Source organism: Enoplosus armatus, chromosome 8 (assembly GCF_043641665.1).
Source record: "Enoplosus armatus isolate fEnoArm2 chromosome 8, fEnoArm2.hap1, whole genome shotgun sequence".
Classification (NCBI taxonomy): domain Eukaryota; kingdom Metazoa; phylum Chordata; class Actinopteri; order Centrarchiformes; family Enoplosidae; genus Enoplosus; species Enoplosus armatus.
In genome coordinates, this window is record NC_092187.1 from 21,357,559 (window position 1) to 21,375,492 (window position 17,934).

At 40.9% G+C, this 17,934-nt stretch overlaps 1 protein-coding gene and 1 non-coding gene across 2 annotated transcripts; one reads left to right on the forward strand and one right to left on the reverse strand.

Moving 5' to 3' along the window:
* Window positions 1-3,417: 3,417 nt before the first annotated feature.
* Window positions 3,418-6,663, reverse strand: tmdd1 (transmembrane and death domain 1). The gene is made up of 6 exons (XM_070911180.1): window positions 6,594-6,663; window positions 6,093-6,284; window positions 5,378-5,497; window positions 4,362-4,517; window positions 3,575-3,908; window positions 3,418-3,470 (listed from the first exon to the last, which is right to left on the reverse strand). The coding sequence occupies exons 1-5, from the start codon at window positions 6,661-6,663 to the stop codon at window positions 3,655-3,657; spliced, it is 792 nt and encodes a 263-aa protein (XP_070767281.1). The 3' UTR covers window positions 3,418-3,470; window positions 3,575-3,654.
* Window positions 6,664-7,106: 443 nt separating this feature from the next.
* trnac-gca (transfer RNA cysteine (anticodon GCA)) lies at window positions 7,107-7,178 on the forward strand. Its single transcript has one exon. It is a non-coding gene; the product is annotated as a tRNA-Cys (tRNA).
* The last annotated feature ends 10,756 nt before the right edge of the window (window positions 7,179-17,934 follow it).

Consider the following 17,934-nt stretch of genomic DNA (forward strand, 5'->3'; position numbering starts at 1 on the left):
CTCCATCATGACTCACCTGTCATCAGGGGAATTTAACTGTGGGGGTGATTTATTATCTCTTTTAAATTAGAGCTAAATTAAATTCATCCATTGGAAGCATGAAGATTGACAGCAAGCCTATTGCCTTTGAACAGCATGTCATGATATTAAACTTAGTGACGGCCGATATTATAAAACATGGTATTGTCTTTAATGACCTGTTTCTAATTTGAAGTCATCACGTTTATTTAAACATATATTGCAGTAATTAAATGCTTTAAACTCTCTACCTCGTGTGCTTTATGCCATGCAGTAGAAACATGCACAAGCGAACAGCAACTAAAAAAAAAGATAACAGGAAGATTTGCATTGGAAGTTTCTTTTTCTTGCACATCTACATGCATGCAAGTACGCCAGACATTACACTCACAGCTTTAGCCGTTTAACCACATGTAGGCTTATGAAGCATTTTCCCATTATTGTGACAACAGCACTGCTTGGTGATTCATTGTGCCTTACTCTTTAAAAACAGCTGTCTAACTGCACCACATTATGACCATCGACTCACCTCTCTCTTGCACCAAAGAACTACAAATCTTCATGGTGTAGCTGCTTCTCTGCAGCTGCTCTTAGAGGTAAAGCAATAAAAAAAAGTTATTTGTGTAAAGCTAAAACTCTTACTCACTAAAGTTATTCTAGTACCTCTGGGCAAGAAATGATCATGGGTCTTTTCATGATCTACCTAAGAATCTGAATGCAGAATTACTTTCACTGCTCTCTCTATTTGTATCACTTTGATAAAACAATATGTAACTATTCACATTATTTTCTACTATTACAGCATTCAGCACATTTAATGCAGCCATTCAAAACTGCTCATAAGTGGAGTTATTAAAACTACAAATCTCAACTGTAATTTAAATCATTACGTTGATCGTCTGCTGTAATGTCTGGTCATGACCACAGGATGGCACTGTGGCTTTATCTGTAAACCCACAGAGCGGTTCTTGTCTGATCAGCAGTAAAAACTTTGAAGAAGTCTCAGATTCCCCCAAGGAAGCCATGAAAGACAAAGTTGTGAAAGCTGGAGCTGAGGCGATTAAAAGAAAGTATGACTGTAAAAGAGCTGGTGTTGTGATCTTGTTTCCTGTGATCCATATATATTGAGCAAAGGGAGAGTGATGGTTGAGTGGGGACTGCAGCACCTCAGTGGCCCTGCAGATGAATGAAGATGCAAATGGAGGGAGGGGGAAGTTAAAGCCTTTAGTGACACTAAGCACACCCCAGAGGCCGTAGTGCAGAACGCTCAGTCTCAGCACATCAAGGACACAGCCCCTCTGTCTGAGCGTCCCCTTGGCACGCATCACATCCCGTCCATCTACATTTTCATCCAGACAAACACTTGACTCCTTATGCTGAGCTGAGCCAATGACAAGAGACAGATGTGCCCTCCTCAGAGAATCCAGTTTGATAAGCTGCTGCTCCACAAACTATTAAATAACCCAAAGGAACCACAGGAATAAGAAAAGAAAAAGCCCTATTTTACATGAGAATGGACATGCCTGGAAACCGTACCCTCACGCGTTGGATTCGCCTCGGCTGTAAATGTCAATTTCATGTCAGATTCTTTCTCTATTCATCCATGACGTCTGTGATTGCTTCATCCCTTTGCATGAGAATGGCTTGAAATGAACGTTGGCCTATTCTGGTGCTCATTTCCAGTGCTCTGTAAATGAAATCCATCTTAAAGGACCGGCAGACAACCACATGATCGGGCTCTGCTTTATAGAATATGAAACTGTGCACTGTAGTATATATAAGTTATACAGTGTGCCTCAACAGGCTCGAGGTGTTTAAAGTTTTTTTTTTATCCACTAAGAGCAGCTTCCTGGTGGGACCATGGCTACGCTGTGGAGTGTCACAACCATGATGCAGGCCCCATGTGGCAAGCTGTTTCTGTGAGTCATTCAAGCATACAGTACTCTGGCTTTCCTCTCCAATGGTTCCAGAAATACAGGTGAGCCCACAGCAGGTGAACCTGTCATAGTCAGCACCTGCAGGATCCTAACAGCCAGCAGGGGAAAACTGAAGGACAGAGGAAGTTTTGTTGTGAAGAGTTCTGCTGTGCCACCTGGGAAGCTCAGTGATGAAGGTGAAACACAGTGTTGTCCTAAAGACACATGGCGATAAAGACAGACTGTGACAAAATGCCAGTACTTTATGTTATCGGTTTTGCTTTATGTGCCAAATATGTAAAAAGTATTTTCTTCAAAATTCAAATCAAGTAGTATGCATTGGTTTCAGAATCAGAAATACTTTATTGATCCCCGGGGAGAAATTATACAAGCTGCATTATGCATTAGATTATCAAGACAATTATAATACAAAAAGAACATTTAGTATAATATTGATATAGAAGAAGAACTTGTAGTATGTGTCCGATTATTTAGCTCATTGTTTAAGTAAAAAGTCAAAACTGACCTTTTGGCCTTTTGGAGCGTTGCTCATACGGTTCTGCTTGGCACTATAATTTGTTTAAATGTTAATTTATGAACTAATTGTCTGTAATTGCTGCTTAGCGCCACTGTTAATCCAAGCTGTCTGCCTCCTGAAGCACATTTGGCCAGATTTGTATAATGAAGTAATTAGTTCAGTTACGAAGAAGAAAGTAGGGATAGCGGCATAAACTGGGAACAAGAAGCTGTAAAGCTACTCCCGTGCCACGAGCATGTTTTTCTGTCTTGCTGTTATGAAACACACTCAGCAGAGTATGTGAAAACAGCCTCGTTGTGAGCAAATGATTTCCTTAATTAAAGCTTGCACGTGTCAGCAAAGTTAATTTGAATCTTCTAATATGGACATTTTTATTCCGCTTGGTTTCCGATGCCAGTGTCTGGACCTACTTTGCGGCAGCATCCCGTATATCAAGTTATTTCAGCTTGCTAGCAATCCTCGCTACTTCACATGTTCAAAAAAAATATAGCGCTGTGTTTTCTATTTGGCTTCTGTCACCCGCCAGAAGCTGCCATCACAACCAAGAGTGCTCCATTGTCTGCTAGCATTGTCATTGTTATTAGTCTTTTGGATTGCCTGTGGAGGTATCGGCAGGCTCCGGGGAAGCAGGCGCCAGGCTGGATAATTAGTTGTTCTTCGATGCCAGACGGGCACATTGCCGTCACTTGGAGGGGAAATGGAAAGTGGCATCACTATCACAGTAACACCGGAACAACCTTTGGTGTGAGGGCTGGGTTCCAGCGCATCTGTCACACCACAAGTCATCTACCCACTGGCAAGACAATAATGCTTACCAGTCTAGCAACACACAGCATGGATAATTACTTTATCTGAAACGGAATTATTCTTGTCATATTTGTCATAATTTGTTGTGGTGTGGTGGAATCGATAGTGGGTTTCTGCCTTGGCTCTGCTGATCATTGTGGACAAAGAGATTGGAAGATTTTGGCATTTTAAATCTTCCATAAAAGAGACATCTGAAAAATAAATAGAAAGAGGATAAAATGATCTATTTTTCCTTTATTTATGTATGTATGGCAATTGTACATGTATGAAATGTTGGGTGTGACGTGATGCTGACTTTACTTTTCATGGATTCCTGGACAATTTAAACTCCTAAGCTGCCGATTTTGCAGCCTCTGTCCTCCCTGAAGGTGCATCTTACACCACTACGTCTCCAACCATGAGCTTCCTGCTGGGGCTGCTGGTGACCCTGGGGTGACGGTTCTGCTGGTTCTTACGGGAGAAGTGGATGATGACGACAAGTATAGAGACGCCTGCAAGCAAGGTACCTCCGAAGCCCAGCAGGATGCCATACAAGAGCGGCAGAGCTACATCCAAAAGCCCCTTCTGGTACATGGGGACAGGAGCCCGCTCCACAATCAGATCCAAGTCACGCCATGTCAGATCCCTTACTAAGACGCACACACACACACACACACAGCACAAACAGGACAGACACACTTACCATCTCAAAGGACTGTGGGAGCATTTTTGTCAAGTTTTAACTTGAACGAAGCACCCGGGAGAATTAAAAAAAAAAACGGACAGGTGATAATTACATTTTTGAATTTCTAGGTATCCTGGGAAATACTCCTCATACAGTGAGAGTGTTGATGTTGAGAAGTAATGAGTTGGAAGCATGCCCACGGCCACCAAATCTAATCTGGCATCTCATCTAAACACTTAATAGATTCAGGGTTCAGTGAAACATTATATCATTTGTCATCCAGACAGTCTCCAGAGGGATAACCCAAAAATCTCCTCTTGACATCAATAGCCGAAGATATCTGGAGACGAGGCCACACACGTTAAGACTCTCCATCACTAACTCTGACTCTTTCAAGCTTTAGGACAAATGACCTTACCTCTTCTTTTTCTGACCCTCTGGCCTTCATGCTGCTGGTGGTCCTTTGTGTCTGATTGTACCGGTGGGAAGTTTAAAGAGTTGACATATTTGTGATAGTCTTCAACATTGCGTTTCAGGCTCAAGGCCATGTCCTGGTTGATGTTCTTCCCCACTTCTGTAAACACACACAAGCACAGGGCCAATCTAAAAGTATTTCTCTGTCACTTCAAGTCCTAGACCTGATTTTAATTGTTGTTTTCTTGCCCTGAACATAAATAGTTCTGGCAGGAGAGCAACTGTTGTCCTTCGGGTTCAGAATAAAACAACACAAAGCTCTCAAGTTCCTATGTATGTGTAGATCTCGTCAGAACTGCAATCAAGTGTACGATAATTGCTGCATTCTGCATCCACACAGTCTTTTTCATCAAAGCCAAAACTGCCCCCCCTCCCCCACACATGTCTTATAACTCATCTCTTCCCATCCTCTCCTTGTCTTTTTTTTTTTTTTTTTTTTCCTCCAAAGCTGCTGATGAAAGGAGCAGATGGTTTGTTCTGTGGCTTGTGTCAGCTCCACTGAGTCCTCTGTCAGATCATTTACACCTCCTTCTATCCAACGCCACTCGGCTGTGGAGTTGTGTGCACACTGGACTGCAACACATGCCAGACACCGGCAGTGTGCAAAATATGCCACTTTTGAAGTTCCAATTAAAACGAATCTCAAAGTAATGAAGCAATTACGCACTGTTGTTAAAGTCTTACGGAGGCCTTCTTGACCGAAATAAACCGATTTTTGGAAATACACTGCCATGTACCCAAATGAGGCTTTGTTCCAATTTCATTTTGTCAAGGGACATGCTGAGACGTCTTCTCTTGAGATTTGCTGCTATCAACAACATTGTACTGTACATAAAAAGTGAGCCATTTTCATTTGAAACCTATTACATTTGTAGCACCTCACAGAATTATTCTGTTTAAAAGGAGTATTCAGTTCTACAGGGGGCACATGTGTTCCTTCTGTCTTTATTTATTTCTCACCAATGGCAACGTCCGTTCTGCCGATGTGCTGCAAGGCGCGAGAAAGCCTGTCGTAGTAGGTCTGCTCGCCGTACCTCAGCAGCCAGTCCGTCAGGGCCGTCCGGCACTGAGCCTCACTATCTAGTAAATACAAAACATATGGCCCTCAGAGTCTCTGACAGTCGGCTTGCGGCCAGAAACTCCCCAAGCTAAGCTGGACAAGTGAGAAACAGACAGGTCTCAGAGTGGACTTCATTTCTACCTCAACCGGAAATGATAACGTTCACATTTTCTCAAATCAATCTTAAAACAATATGTCCATATCTCTGTTGAAAAATTGACTGGCCGCTGTCATCATTCCTCCTGGCTATCATACTGGATGTGAAGAAATCCCTTCCTAAAGCAATTTCATTGTAAGTGAATGGGGACATGCATTCCAGAGTTCAGCTGAAGAGGATGTGAAGCTTCAGTAGTCTTAGTTTGATAAATCAAGTCTAGAATCTTCCAAGGTTACTATCTTTTTAGTAAAACGTTTCTTTAATTTGAGGCCTTACAATAGTTTCAGCTGAACCTCAGTTCAGAAAGAGTGGAAATTGCTTTAAGAGGGCATCTCTTCAGATGAAAAATTATGACCCCATCCTTTAATGCATACATCAGACATCCATGTATACATATCTCTGTGGTCTGAAGTGCCAAAGGTCTCAAGTAAGTGTTTCAGGTGATGATGAGTGCTAACCCGCAGCAGACAAGGTGTCTCTCTTGGCTCGCGGCTTGAGACCTAGTTGATTTTCTTCTGGTGAGAGTCGCTCAAGGTGCCGGAAGACGTCCTCCTCTGGGTGAGAGAGGGCGAACAGAAGGTCCTCGCACTCCTTAGACGTCAGCAACTCCACTAAACGCTCCAGCTGATGGACACCGATGTCTTCTGACACTAAGGGAGGACACCAGTTTAAGGCATGATCATACAGAACACTGCAAATTCCAGTTAATGAAGCGTTTTGCTGACACTACATTTCTGCAGCATGCTTGCGCTATCAATTAGCAAGTGCTGCTTGTGTGGTGTGAAACTGTCATATTACTCTCCTCAGCTGCAGAGAATAGAAACTGAATAATCAACATTTCACATCGGAAAACGGAGCAATCAGCAAATTCAGTCTCACTGTGAGTTTTTTCAGTTGAATTCTTTTGACATGTTGGTTGCTGACGTAACTGCGCCTGCTGTAGGAACATTTGCGCTCACCTGTGTCCTCTCCGAGCGTTGAACTCAGCAGTAGAAAGACGAAGAAGGGACAGAATTTCCAGACTTTCATGTCAGCTGTAGTAGTATAGACTCGATATGTGCTGATGACAATACATGATGTTTATTTTCAAAACTTGAAAATGATCTAGAATTTGTTTAAACTGTAAACAGAGCAACTGGAGGAAAGCACTCTTTTTTTGGAACAGCCAATCACCATGCAAAAGACATTCATGCCATTGAGAATATGTTAATGAATGCCCCCCCCCCCTTTTGTAAGTGATAGGAGAAGCATCAGAAAACGTTGATTTATTTACTGGAGGGCTGCAACAATTATTTTCCCACTGATTAATGATCAATTTGGATTAAAGTCATTATTCGGTCTATGAAATGTCCCAAAAAAGAAACAAAATCCCACTTTAAGTTCAGAACCCTCAATGTATCAAACAGCTTATTTAGTCTATATATTATATTTACAATTATATGAAACAGCAACAACTCCTGTAGAAGGATAAAGGGGGTATAGCTCAGTGGTAGAGCATTTGACTGCAGATCAAGAGGTCCCCAGTTCAAATCTGGGTGCCCCCTGTAGGATTGTTATTGCAAATGGGGCTTCTTCAATATGTGCGCAAGCGCTAACCGTGCATGCAGCCTCTTACAGTTGTTCCTGTTTGTTTTTGTATAATTTCCCCCCCGGGGATCAATAAAGCATTTCTGATTCTGATTAAACAATACATTGATTATCAAAATTAATATTGATTAATCTTCTGACAATTGACATCACAACATGTTGTCAGAGAGAGTTGCTTGCAGCTATGCACTTAAAAGTCTGAGATTGCTAAGTAACACATTTAGAGGCCTTTTTGGGAAAAATCCATTCCATGCCATCGAGACTTGGAGGGTGTATTTATATTTATGTAGCGTACCCACATGCATGACCATGGGCCAAAATATGTTGCCTTGCTCTGTGGTATTATTTCACATTTCTAAAAGTCTCCAAAGGAGATTGATTGTCAGGAACCAAAAACAAAACAGACCCCGGCAGTGAAGGGGCATGCTCATAAACCTCCTGACGCAAAGCTCTGTTTTATTTAAAATTCTATTGAACTTAAAAACTTTTATTCAGATCTGGTTGGAAAAACCCTGCAGCTAACTTCACAAAAACTGCAAAGCCTAGCCTCCATATAGAATACATATGGCGTTACAGAGAGGGTAATGCGTGTAGCGCAAGTATATGTCGAGAATGAAATAGTTATATTGAGGTGTGGAAAGGCAAAACAGCAAAGACTATTATGTTTGTCTTTGATTTTGATGTGCACTACTGGAGAGAAGTGTGCTGGAAGTAGTTGAGATGCATCTCTCTTGAAGGGAGAAACATGTTTAATGACATTATTGTGTGGGCTACAGTGAGGGCATGTTTTAAATTGTTAATAAGCTTCATTTGCCAAACAGTAAAGGTTGTTTGTGTGGGCTGAGTCTCAAATTCTCCATGTTGGCTAATGAAAAAAAATCACGCTCTGGGGCTGAGAGCCACGGAAAGTTGGGTGTGGGTGGTATAATGGCTCCATAATGATTTGAGATGTTGCACTTGTGGAAAAAAAGAAACACTGGGCACAAGGTCAGGAGATTTATTCATATTACTGAGTGGCTCAGTACAGTATCTTATTGATGAAAATACCTGCGTAACATGTTTTCTTCTATATGTCGCAGGAAAAAAAAAACAATACAACAATATATATCACATAAACAGCATGAAAATGATTTCCAACATTCAAAATGCAGTCAGAACGGAACAAATTGAGTTACTTCTTTGACTTTTGCCTTCTGGTATTGTGACTGTTAGCTTGTGAAGCCGTATCCCCATGTCTCTTACACTTCACACCACTGAAATCTGGTTAAATACAGATACAGACTCCGGTGGAATGAAGGATAGAACACATGGAATATTCTTGCAGAAACTGTCTGGAATATAAGACACAAATATACGTAACACAGCCTCATTTACAATCTGACATTTTCGTTGTGATTCTGATTCATCACAGTTTTCCCGGAGTGATGCACCACAAAGAGTGTGTTTATTGCAGGGAACACTGAGCGCTTAAGCTTTAGTTTCAATGTTAAGCTTCAGGATGGAGGCCGACCCTGGCACCTGGTGCAGAGCGGGCGATTGGGACTGTATGATTTATGAGGAAGCCTCCGAGGCTGAGGGGGAGGCGAGGAGTGCAGCAGGAATTGGATGTTGGCCTCTCCCTTTTTTTGAGTTTAAGTTTGAGCCTGAGCCTGAGCGAGACCAGGCCTGCCCTGCTCTGTGGCTCCAGGGTTTCAGGCTGCTGTTGAAATCCTGGGCTCTGGCACGTTATCACAGGCCTGAGCTGAATGACTGTTTAGTCATCAGTGATGCAACCCCACCACAGCCCTCCTTTAGCTCACCACTGCCACCAGACACCACGGCCAGCCTCGCTATCTGTGCGCCTCAGAGTCACACTCCTAGGGAAGCACAACACCAACTCAACACATCGCTCACTCTCCACACCTGAAGCTTTCTGATAGTCATACTTTCCCCCCTTTTATGCACTTAGACTTGCACACTTTTTCACACAACTGCTACCCTCCAACGCCCAAAAAATCTCTGTTGGTCCGGCTGAATCTTAATACAAATGCTGCTTCCAAGCATATGATTTCTCCAGGTGATCTTATCATCTATATAAATTCACCACAGGTACTTCTGTAACAGAGCATTGGTTAAAGTCGCAGCTTCAGACAAATCTGCTGTCTGAAGTATTTGCAAGATTAGACTTTTCTGTGCATAGATGAATGCCTTACCTTGCTTAAAATGCATTACTCACCTCATTTGCTCCTTTAGTTCCCCAGTGACTCTGTGAATGCAAATCAAACTGCAAAAATGCTAAAAGCTGCCTTCACAAGAGACTGAAGGTGCAACTGACAATGTGCTATCTGTCTTTGCTCTAACTTTTTTCTCTACCTGATTCAGGTATTGGTGCTTTAGAGGACTGCGCCGACCAATAAGATACAAGCACCTGAGTAGGACCACCCATTTTTCAGCCACAAAAAGCGGCCACACCCTGCCATGTGGCGTGGTTTTATTGCCAAGAATTAAGAAAAATAAATAATAAACACAGAAACTGGAATCAAAGTAAAGGTAGTATTCCCAAAAGTGCTGTGATGAGCCAACAGTTTTAGTAAAATTGTGCATTTTTTAATGTCTTATTAACATAACAGACACAACATCTTATCCACTTCAAAGGCTTTGAAAGACGACTGCGAGGAAGGCATAAACTTACAAATGAAATAAAGGAGTTTTCATCTAATAAGGGCCTCGTGTTCATTATTTGATGAGTCTCTGCTGTAATTTGCTCATTTTTTGTCTCACTCTCTCTGGGGGACACCCACATTCTTCATTAGGCCGGAGCATCTCCGATTCTCTGAATTCAGAAGCCCTTCAAACCCATTTTCATAAAAATATTTGAAGGATAATTTGCAAATGTGACAAGAAACAAAACTGCCTTTGCTGTTAGTTAAATAGCTGTATATTACCTTCAGAGCATCATTCAGTCCTAAAGTCACTATAATCCACATTGTAATATATTATCAAAATAACAGTGCAGTTAACTGAACTGCCATCTCTAAAGTAGGTAGTGTACTTTGTTTTCTGTCAGGAAACAAACCCCAAGCACATACATACATTTTATTAACAAGAAACTTTGCAGCTCTGTTCTCTAGCTGCAAATAAATATCCCCCTTTCAGCCTTAAATGAAAAATGGGGCGACACCCGACATCCTTCACTGTGAAAGGACCGACTTTTTGAAAAGCATTCCTTCCTCTCACAATGGCAGGGTTTGGGGGCTGGGGGTGGGTGGGTGAGGAGGAACATTCCTGAGGTAGAGAGCTGCACCAAGCCTCACCTGACAAGATATTTCTCCGGAGAGCACATTCATTTCAGCCCAATCTTCTTTATATGTGATTTTATTGACAAGGACACCAATATCTTTGAGTTATGAGCTGTTGTTCTCTGGAGACAGACAGTGCTTTACCTCTGTGTTCTGTGTGGGCCAGATAGCTCTGGACAGTGTGACTTGTTTGAGGTAATCTTTTGGACCTCTGGAAGGTGACAGCTGAAAAACGAGCCTCTAAAAACACTCTGCTCGAAGGCAGCCCTGCGTCTGGCTTACTAACCACACTGAGAAAGACTTTGCAGGAGAACTGTTTTTTAGTTCCACTGGCCATGTTGCTGCTCACCGTGAACTGTCTGAACCAATAGCGCTGCTTAGTTTAAAATATGTACGCAAATAAATACATAACAAAACCTATTTCCTTTCTTTGGCAGCTAGACTTTACCATACTGGCAGCATGTATCAGCGTGCATCAAATGCATCAACTGATGTCTCCTTGAAGTCCCAGACAAAAGTGGGTGCTGTTTTTGGGGAGCTGCCTCAGATGAGATCAAAAGTTAAACAGCAGCTCCTATCCACAAAAAGAACATTGTGTTTACAACATTTTTTTTATTGATATTACTAAAACAATATTGCAAAAATGTAAACATCAAGCGCTGAATGACAACAAGCAGTCCACAAAGTGTGTTCGGCGCCTCTTTAACAAGCTCTGCAGAGTAGATTTGATGGCTGCTGGTTTATGACTGTGCTTCAGATCAGATCCGGTCGTCTGTCTTCATCTGTTTTATACACTTAATATCCATCAGGGCCTCAGGAAGATAATCCCTTCAGTGTCTCTCTGTTTGCTTAATGTTTCAAAGCCAGGTTAGCCCAGAGGGTTAACTTAAAACTGCCATCCTTTTGAGCTTAAACTTGTATTTATGTCCCAGTGGCAGACATACCTCAAAGCTGACAGGTTGGTCAACAGTGAATTCAGGTTTCTAAAAACCTGCACCTCTGTCCTTTGCTGGAATGAACAAGCAAGGTTACCGGTTAAGAAACACGATCATTCAGAGATGTTTTGGGGTGAGCGCTGACCCTGAGACGGAGAGATCTGTGGAATGAAGAGGTGCTGTGTTTCAGCACTACACTCCCTGAAGGCAGCGCACAGAGCGGAGGCGCCGTTGAAACACGTCACTGTGAGGAATGTGAGCTTCAACACACAATTCACATTCGTAGACAGCCTCTGTGATGGCACATGTTAGTGTGAAAAAGTGTAATTACTGTGATCACCCACAGATAGCAGATTATTATTATTATTATTATTATGGCATTCTATTCAAGTCTAATTTCCCCTGTGATCAGTAGATTCAATAAAAAACACAACAGTGCCAGCATGTGGGAAACAGGTCTGTATTTGACATAATGCGCAACATTAACGTGACATGTTTTCTATTAAAGTCATACCTGAACAATAATCACTAAACACAGCTTTGTGGTTAACAAGGTCCCAAATTAAATCACAAAACAGTTTGTTGTTAGGTGCTAAGCCTAGCTAACGTCTCTACTACTTTGCGCTTGTGCCATTCGGTCAAATAGATAAAAAGGTAACTTTTGAGAAGAAGAAAAGAAAACAGATAATTTTAATCAAAATATTATCTCCGAGATAAAAGGCAAAACTGCTTTATGATATAGGAGTGTGTCATCACTGCAGGCTGTTACACTAACTCAGAAACATGTTCACTAATGACACACATACATTTAAACATACGACAACCGTTGCCGATGCTTATTGTTTATTCATGTACGTAGCATGACACATGCTGCGTTATGAGCACACTTTATTGCATGTGCTATTGTTGCTTCATATTTATGTTCTTCAATACAAAATGCACCCCAGAACAAATGTATATAATAATCCCATCTTTGAGTAATGAAACTAAAGCGCTTTTCATTTTTTAAATGATGGTATTTGCTTCAGAGGCTTTTGACATTTATTGCAATTTGAATGTTTTTTTGAGATTCCTGGGTGTCGGCCTTGTCTGCAGGCTCTATAGCCCGAGGCCGCCCAGAGGTTGTGTCTCTACCTTGATACTCCCCTCATCTCTTTCTCTCTCTGTCTGACGCCTCATTGGCTGTTTCTGTTCTGACTTGCCTGGGCAGGAATGCACCTACCTTCTAATGCACTTTCATGTTCAAGCAATTTGACAATGAAGAGCGCCATCATTTTGCAGCATAAATATTTCATTCCCCATTTGGATGCAGATTCGAGATGTCACACCCAGAATACAAATGGGCTGTCTCTCCCATGGAAAATAACGGAGGCCCTGTGTGAATATGATTTGTGTGAGCTCTTGACAAATATGGTGCTGTGTGATTAGGTCTTATTGAGAATCACTGTCACTGTAAAAAAATAAATAAATAATGAAGTCGGAATCATAATCAAATTCCACAATTTCAACTACTGGCAGCAGGCAGGAGATGCAATTACCCGAATGTCCAACATTTCTGCAGTTTCTTAAAATCACTTTTTAGATGTCATTCTTTTCACTTCTGTCTTCATTAAAATTGATGAAACAACACAGAATGAAGAGAGCATAAAAGTTTGAAAGTGTTTTAGGCAGTTTCAATGAACTTTATGTCTTTAAGAGATGACCTCCCTGAGCAAGTCTTTTGTTGTCATTTCGACTGCCATGTGCAATACTCCTGTGATCCTGTTACTGTGAATCAATAGGTCATTTCTTTCACTGATCAACTCTCTAACTGTAGCAGATGACATTTTGCATACTATCTAGTTCAGTTCATTTCCTCAAGTACTGTATAAAAAGTACATTTTGCGGTAATTGTACCGTACTGGAGTACTCTTGTTTTATGCTACTTTACACCTCTGCTTTACATTTCAGAGGTACATATTGAAGTTTTTACTCCACACCATTTATTTAACAGCTATTACTACAAGTTTTATCAAGATTTGACTTAGACAGCATATGATCAGCTTCACCTCAGCTGGATAAATTAAAATGCAGCAGAAACAAGCTGTGAACCCAACAACTACATATCATCACCTATTATGTTGATATGGTGAACTTTCTAGCGAACAGTTGTGTATTTACTCATGCAGCAGATTAAGGGCGATATTAGCATTCATTTGGAATCGTGTTTGACTTTCATTTTAGCTCTGTTTTGGTCACTACCACCTCCTGAGGCAAATATCCGGCTCTTTAGCTGCTAAATGCTCCTCTATCTTCACCAGCTACTCACTAACTTTGTCTGTCTGCTGTTTGGTGCTGGACAGGTGGTGTACCGTGGGTTTTAAGAGCTTTTTCACTAAAATATTTGCTATTGAATACACGGAATTCAACTCTTGGGAAACTTTTTCTTCTTTAACACAAATTTAGGACATAGACCAGGTTAAATGGATCACTGTTGCGTCCCAAAATGAATGTGTTGGGGCAGGAGGGAGCTGGATAATTCTCCCATTCATGTGTGAGACAGGAGGTCTGTCAGTACCCTGTGTTTATGTACTTCTCTCACTGACATGGTGTAATGGAACGTGCAGTAATAACAGTGGAAGGATGGCATCGCAGCAGGAATCATTGAAAACACTGCGATTTGCTGCAACATTCTGCCTTATCTGAATATTACTGGAGCGTTAACGGACACTCGGTGCACGACGCAGTTCTGTTTCTTGTGTCTGAACCATCAAGTAAACACATCACTCCTGTTGCCATGGGGATTAAATACATTAAGTTGTAATAAGATGCATTGTTTCATTATCATTGGCGATATTAGGTACAATTTCCAGAATTTGCAACCTTTTCTCTGCCAAGAGTGTGTTCTCTCAGTGAGACTACAAACACAAAAGCTCCCAAAACACTCCCATTTTTTTTATAATGGTGCACTGCAGCTTCATCAGTGAATGAGTCTGGGCTTGTTTTCTGTTCAGAATACCTGTCGGGTTTTTCACTAAGCCTCTACTTCTATAGAAACTGGGGACATTCCAGCTGGCTGGAGGTGCTGATTAGTCCTGGTTTGTTTTGAATGAGAGTGTATGGGGCTTCTGTGTCTGTGTTGTGGGAGGGCGGGGGACTGGGGGCAGGCGTAGTTAAGAGGTCAGCACTCATCTATTGACAAAGGTGAGACAGACATGACCAACACCCTTTGATTAGCTAGTCCATTAGTTAACCTGATCACACAACAGACACAAGAACAGACATGGAGCACCTGGGTCAAATATCGCACTGCCGGAATTTCGTCGTCCAAAAGGTCTGATTGTGATTATAGCGAGGATTTAGGCTTCTGTGTGTTTGTGGGTGGGCATGTCTGTGTGTGTGTGTCGTGCATATGATTATGTTCTATATAATATGAACTGGGCTGTCTGACTAATATGGAAATAACTCAAGTCTAACATTCATGTGCAGCTTCACTCTTCAATTCAGCTGTAACCCGAGACCTGAATTCCCACCTCACACAATAAAGCGCAATAAAGGTTATTCAAGGTGTATTTCCTGAATCCTTGTTTTCAAATACACAGATTAATCGATTTGTTTTCTTTCCCTGCAAACCTTAGAGCACAGGGTTTGGGTACCTTGACGCAGAAAGTCAATACATTGTCTAAGGGGACTGAAAGGGGTCACTGAGAGCCAATTTAGATTCTTCGGCCTCTTCAGTCAAAAGTTAATCCAGAGACAAAACAAGCAGCAGAAAAAGTGAGCAAGGTGTGAATGGGTGCACACTGCACCGGTTTGTCTCTTTGTAAAGGTTATTTGGTCACATTCTGCAGGTAGCAGGCAACAAACAACAAAGAATATGTCTGTGGTCTGTTGCTGAATAATGCATCCAAGCTGTATCTCACAAGGATAGCAAACTAGTCTTTCCTCCAGCTCTAAGCTACATATAAAATAATGGCTGTTGACAGGTGCTAAAATTAAAACAATCATAAAAGAATGGTTTGAGATTTTGGGAAAAAACGCTTTTCATTTGCATACATTTGCTTTCTTGGTGAGAGTTGGATGAGAAGACTGAAACCACTCTCCTATACAGTGCTTAACACATTTATTAGCCCACCACCCAGTGTAAGGTGTTGGCCACCGCTGCCCTAAATTAACAGTATTGCTGATTACCAAAATATTTTATGTTTCTGTAATGGTTAATCCACCAGTATGTGCAAGCCAAGCTCTTTAATCAAAATGATATCTTTAATGCTAAAACATAATTATTGTTGTTATCCATGAATTCTCAAATTTACTGTTTTACAAAAAAGCAGAAAAAATTAGTAAAGCTTATTATTATTATTTTTTGATTGAGATGCCAAATTACAGTTATTTACTTGCATTCCTGAACAGAAAAAAATTGTTTTGTGGTTGCAAGAGTGCAAGCTGTTATCAGGGCCAAAGGAGGTCATACAAAATATTAAGATTTTTAGTTAATATATGTGAATAAGGACTATTTAGTTGTTCCAGTTTGTTATTTGCCTAATAAATAACAATACAATTTTTAGTTTGAAACAAGTTTTTGACAGATTTCTAAAATATTTGTGTTTTCTCATTTTTATGACAGATGGTCTAATAAATTTGTTAAGCACTGTATGTCTGTGAGATATATGGCTACAGCCAGCAGCTGCTCAGCTTTGCTTAGCAGAAAGACTGGAAACTGCTAGCCTGACTAGCCTGATTATGCTAAGCTAATCTGCTGGCTGTAGCTTCATATTTATCCTACAGATTGGATAAAAATAAACAGATTGTATTTGTCATGGATGGCTAGCCAGTGGGGAAGCTTGATTTTATGTCACTCTAACTGGCAATCACCCTGCTGTGATCAAAACTATTTGTACAACGTTGATGAAATCTCAACTCCTTTCATCATGTTGCCAGGTTTTGATGTGCAGAATGCTATCTACACAGACTTCTGCACTCATTTGTGTAAAGAAAAATAATGATAAGTGATAGATATATGGTAAATGCAGGGGTAGCTATTCATTTCTTAATTGAATCAACACGCACCCTTTCTGTGAAATGTGTAGGAGGTGCGATTGTGAAGCCATACAAAACAACAATTTAGCGGCAAGATATTTTTTTCATAATTGGCCTGACAGAACAGAAGCAGAGACAGTGAAAAGCGCCAGACTGTTCTCAAACACACAGTATAATATCATCCAATAACTATTGTTATTTATTTATAATCTTATTTAAAGCTTCCCCATAAAGCAGCAGGAAAGTGTTATAGTGGGTTGATTATAGAGGCATAGGTGTGAAAATATAGAATAAAATATTTCCTGTGGTACTCTACACAGAATCACAATATGCTTGATTTGTAATTATCCTCACCAACTACAGGCTAACAATATAATTACACTGTACATTGCGAGCCGTAATCTACTGAGTATTTCTAGATCCCTATGCACAAAAATCCAAAGCTTGACGGGCCTGCCGTGCCGAGTTATGATTGGACAATTGCTGTTTGGTGAATGGTCAATAAAGTAAAAGTGACCTCAAATTGTTAAGAAAAAAACCTGAAAATAACGGTTGACAACCTGTGAAAGATGTTTTAGCAAAGGTCATCAGTAGCTATAAAGTTGCAACAGAAAAACGTCCCTGCTGTTACTCTGAAGCTCATAATCTCTTAAGGGATTGGTTGTGGATCTGGACAGCTTTTAGGATGTTTTCCTCAAAGTCTCCACATTTCAGTTCTATACAGAGTTACAGGATTATCCAATCTAGGTCAGAATGAGCATATTGTTGGTGACCCCAAATCTTTAGTGGCGAGCCAGTTTAGAGGAGATGATCTGACATCAGAAGAGAACATGGATAATCTGTGGATGTGGACTCTGGATGCAACACCACTACCTCAGAAAAAACATTTCTTTCTTGATAACATTTGTAACATTTGTCTCTACTCTCAATTTGATTTATCACCGTTATTGATTGTACCAATTGAACAGTGTATCAACTTTTGTTGAATGCGTTCGATCTGTGTTCCTGTTGTTATTGTCGACCCTTATGAAAGAATCATTAAAAATTTAGAAAACAATAAAAACATTTTGTGTGATTTATTCTTTACAGGTCCAAATTTGTTGAAATTTTAGCACTTTCTTTTGAGTAATTTAGTACAATATACAATATACAACAGACAGTTTAGAAGTTTTACATTACAGTGAAATTAATTTATTCTGGAACAGCCCAATTTTGTGCTCTTGCTGCAAGTGTGTGTGTGTGGGCACGAGTTCCAGTATGTGGTAGTCTTGGCGTGCGCTCTGCGAATGAACTTGTATTTGTGCCACATGATGTTGGTTTCACATTTCTTGGGGTGCAGAGCTGCCATCTTTACGACTCCTCTCTTTTGACGAGTGGGAGCTGTTGCAGAGGCAGAGCCGAGGCTGGTGTGTGTTTAGGAAGGTACCGTCAGCCGGGTCTATTTCCTCCCACACTGCAAAGGCATTAGGCAAGCTGGATCT